This window comes from Corvus brachyrhynchos, unplaced genomic scaffold (genome assembly GCF_000691975.1).
Source record: "Corvus brachyrhynchos isolate BGI_N302 unplaced genomic scaffold, ASM69197v1 scaffold18, whole genome shotgun sequence".
Lineage (NCBI taxonomy): Eukaryota > Metazoa > Chordata > Aves > Passeriformes > Corvidae > Corvus > Corvus brachyrhynchos.
Genome location: NW_008246064.1, coordinates 3,254,460 through 3,258,710, shown reverse-complemented (window position 1 = coordinate 3,258,710; position 4,251 = coordinate 3,254,460). Strand labels below are relative to the sequence as shown.

Here is a 4,251-nt window from a genome sequence, read left to right as displayed (position 1 = left end):
GGGGGGGGGGGAGCCACAACAGGCGCTGCCTGAGTGTGACTGTACACAAGCAGGTCCAGTGGTCTCGTGGGATGGTCTGGGGGAGAGATGCACACATGCTGAGGCCAACGAGGCAGGATGCTGCAGAGCTGCAGGACTCCGGCTGCCCCGCAGTGACATTTTACACTTAAATGTTTCAAGTGTTCAAAAAACATGGATGTCTTCTGTGAAAAAAGCAGCGTGAAATGTCAAGCAGCTAATTAGGCTGAAATCTCCATTTTCCATTGAATTTTTTTTTGTTCCATGACTCTTACTGCATTAGCTTTGAAAGATTCCTCTCTTTATTAGATGTAGGGAATGACCAGCTTGAGGCCTGAGATGAACCCAGCAGCCATGAACCTGCTCCCCCTCCTGTGCTGAGGATTGCTTTATATCTTCTTCAGTATCCACAGGATCTTCACTGTGCCCCAAAAATGGCATTCCCTGTGGAGATTCCCCCTCTCCCAGTTCATCAAGGGACACCACGCACAAAGCAGACCCACCTGTCTTTTAATATTAAAATGACCACCAGCTCGGCCACCAGCTTTGCTGATGACCCACTGCCATTTCCTGCTTCATTATATCTCGGTGTCTTGGTTCCTCTATCAGTAAAATAAGGATAATGATCCCTTTGCAAAGTGCCTCAAGAGCTATAGATCTGACCTATCAGCACCTGGGTAATGCACTCCTGCTTGTCTCATACTGACCAAGCCGGAATTTCCTGTTGATTCTGTAAACAAAAAATTAAAATTAATCTACCCTGGGGTGGTTACTGCAGCTAACCCTGCTGGAGCTGCTGACTTTCTAACCCTATGCCGTGCAAACTACAGGGCACAGAGGGATAGAGATGAGCTCCAGAGGGAGCTGGATGACTTTCTGGGGCTGGAACTAGTGATGTGCCCTTGGCTGCCTGTGAAACCCAGCCTGAGGCCTGAAATGCAGCAAAGCACTTCCATAGGCCTCTAGAACCAGCAGATGGGCAAATATAAAATTTATTATTATTTACCTTGCTCATATCCATGTTGTTGCTCTTAAGATTTTCGCTGTGAAAACACTGTGAGTTTTTTCTTTATTATTGTTTTTCCCTAAGCATCAAAAAATGCCACCTTAAACCAAGTGACTTTCACCTGTACTCACCCTGGATTTCTCAGCAATGCTGCAGCTGGGTCCATTCCACTGGATCAGCACTTTACCAAGGTCCAGCAAGAAAACATCTCCCTTATTGAAGCTGTCCCAGGAGAGAGCTACCTGCCACAGGGAAATGAGAGAGTTTGGCAAAGTGGGCAGGACAAGGAGAGCTGCCATGTCACAGCCATGGCAAACCTGTCCCTGGGGATGTAAGAACAGTTTTGCAGTGAGTGCTCATTCTGCTGGCACTTGGCTCTTCAGTGAGCACAGTGGCTTCTCTCTTGGTAACACCAAACCCTCAAGTGAGGACTTGAAAACTGTCCTGAAACAGAAGTTCTTGTGCAGAAATGAGATACCCACCAGGCAAATCTGCTCAAAAATGAGTGTAGGAGGAAAGGGAAGCAGAAATGGTCCATAAGAAGAGCAGGGTCTTCTTCTTACCTCTGTGGCTGACACATGCTTCTTGCCCTTGACGTGAAGAAGACGCTTGATGTTGTACATGTTGGTCTCCACATGCTTAAATCCTGAAGCCACTCCTCCCTTCTTGTAGCTGTTGTGTAGCAGAGAATAGAGGTAGAGCTGGTTAGAAAATACCTTCGCCTCTATCCTCTGAGAACATCCCAAGCTTTTGGCGACATCTGAAAAATCTAAAGGAAAAATAACCTCAAAGTCCTAAAATTGCAGTGGCAAATGCTGTGTTGCCTCACTGCTGTTCAGGGCCCTTATCATGGTGTCTGTCTGCCTCTTATGGGTGTTGTGTTGCTGCTGTGCACACAATTACAGAATCTTAAAATCATTTGGGTTGGACAAGACTTTAAAGGTCATCGATTCCAAGCATTAAACATCCTGGGAGAAATTGAACAGGCAGGTCAGGGATGGCAATGGAAACAAAACACAACCAAACTGAAAATCCCATTAACCATGGCAGTGGCATCCCAAAATTGAAATATCCATAAGCATTCAATTGAAATATGAAACAGACTTGGCAGAAAACAAACCTTCGGCTAAAATTTAGTTTTCTTCAAAATAGTTCTTCTATTACAGGTAGCTTAGACACGAAACTGTCGCCAGAAGCAGAACAAAACTGTGAACAGGTACAGAACACTGTCTCTCAGATTTTACCTCCCAATTTTTTTCTTCCATCCTTGAACACCACACTTTACAGTAGCCACAGTCAGCACTATTATCACATCATGCCACAAGGCCATCCCCTCTCTTGTGGCAACTTTGCACAGTCACATCACGAGAGGACACAACCCCAAAGGAAGTCCCAGAGCTCTTTCAATGTTTTTTGGGCAAGTCTAATCCACTCTTACATATCCTAGACCATTTTAGAAAACAGATCCATTGTTCACACTGCAGTAATAATTTACACAATGCAATTGCCATTTAGGGGAAAAAAGGGACAATTGTTGATTATAGTTTTTGCCATGTGGATAATAGATGTATTTTATTGTAGCTGGAAAGGTACTGGCTACTGTGGTCAGAAATGTGATTCACAGCACTTTAGACTTGTTTGGCCTGGTGTAAAACATCCACAGAAGGATGCTCTGGTGATTAGTCCACCTGCCAAGGTGTGGAAAGAGCTCGCTTTAATTTCTCATTCTGCCTCATACTTCCGGACTGACCACAGGGATGTGGTTTAGACCCAGAAGAATTCTAATTCATGCTGATTTCAGAGGCAGATAGGTTTCTAAATAGACTGGTTTCGAGAGTCTGATTTTCAGTCCTTCATTGTCCCTTACTTTAAGATGAGGCTAAAAGCACTTTTCTGTCTCAGAAGTCCTGAGGAGATTCATGAGAGGTTGTTGAGATGCACAAGACAGAGATACCCAGCCAGACTGGGATGGAGGATATTGACCCGGGATGGGTTTTCATCTGAGTTTCCTTCAGCTGTTTGAAACCAAGGCACTCAGGCTGTTTATTGCCAATGAAGATCTTCCTTGGAGGACAGTGGTTGGAGTCCTTCCAGAAACCCCAGAGCGAGCAAACACCCTGGGATTGGACTCAATATATCAACATATCATATATTCAACAGTATCTTTTAAATGATAGAAATTCAAACTTTCCTTCCACTTCCTTCCCAGTATGAGCCAAATCAGCACTTCACTTCAGGGTGGATATTAGTCTGAAGTGCTCTGAATGGGCACTTGAAAGTCTGTGGAGGAGAGGAACGAAGACCCTGGGGTGAACAAAAGGGAGGTTAAGATGCAATTATTGCAAATATCGGGGAAAATGACCAGTGGAAGAGAATGCCACGGCTACAAACTCAATGGTATAAATAATTCCTTCAAAATGGGAATTCTTTGCTCTGAATTTTAACCAATCTCAGTGCTGATCTATACTTTTCACATTTTTGAGCTATGGATGGCTCTGAGACATAGAGAAGCAGGGGGAACCCCAGGGGCCACGACCACCTGCGGGTCATTTTGAGCTACTCACATAATCCCGTTGCGGAAATAGCTCTGGAAGGTCTCGGACTCGTGTCCCTGCACCTCCCGGTGCTGCACGGGGCTGCCCCCAAGCGCCGTGTCCAGCTGGGTGACGTACATGGCCGCGGCCCCTTGCTCATCCTGGGAGGAATCCTTGCCAATCCAGTAGTGCAGATCCACAGCGGAGCCGCGGGAGGTCCTTTTGGTCTGGAAGAGGTGGGAAGGACAAGTCAGGATGAAGACAAAGCCCATTTTTGTGTTTCGAAATCAAGTGACCACAGAGTCCTTCCCCAGTTCTGCCTTTCTCCTGAGCACGGGGAGAGAGGACAGAGCCTCAGGTACTCCCTGGGAGCTCGGCCTGGAGCTCTCTTTATTCAGCAGAGCATTTATGGATTCTATAAACTGAACTGAAGGATGTTTCTGACTGATATTCTTTTATAACTCCTGTTATCAAGGAAAACTGAGCTCCTGTGCAATTACAAAAATTAATGTGTTCATCTTGTCCTGCTCTTGTAGATTTTGTTATTAAGACTTAAAGCAGATTCTTCTCGCTTATCACCTTTTGAAATGCAATGCACACTGCTATTTATTTGCCTGCAGATGCTACTCTTTCTTTCCTGTTGTCTTTCTCACACCACATGACAGAGCAGCACAAACTGCCTCGGAATTCCTG

The 4,251-nt window shown here is 45.4% G+C and overlaps 1 protein-coding gene across 2 annotated transcripts in view; it reads right to left on the bottom strand.

Annotated features, from left to right (window-relative positions):
* VILL (villin like) overlaps positions 1-4,251 on the bottom strand; it is a 34,013-nt gene that overhangs the window by 15,116 nt on the left and 14,646 nt on the right. For both annotated transcript variants that reach the window (XM_017746721.1, XM_008643118.2), the window contains exons 4-6: positions 3,589-3,785; positions 1,588-1,696; positions 1,156-1,266 (exon numbers count right to left, since the gene is read on the bottom strand). In XM_017746721.1, the coding sequence (XP_017602210.1) occupies positions 1,156-1,266; positions 1,588-1,696; positions 3,589-3,785 (417 nt within the window). The remainder of the gene's footprint in view (positions 1-1,155; positions 1,267-1,587; positions 1,697-3,588; positions 3,786-4,251) is intronic.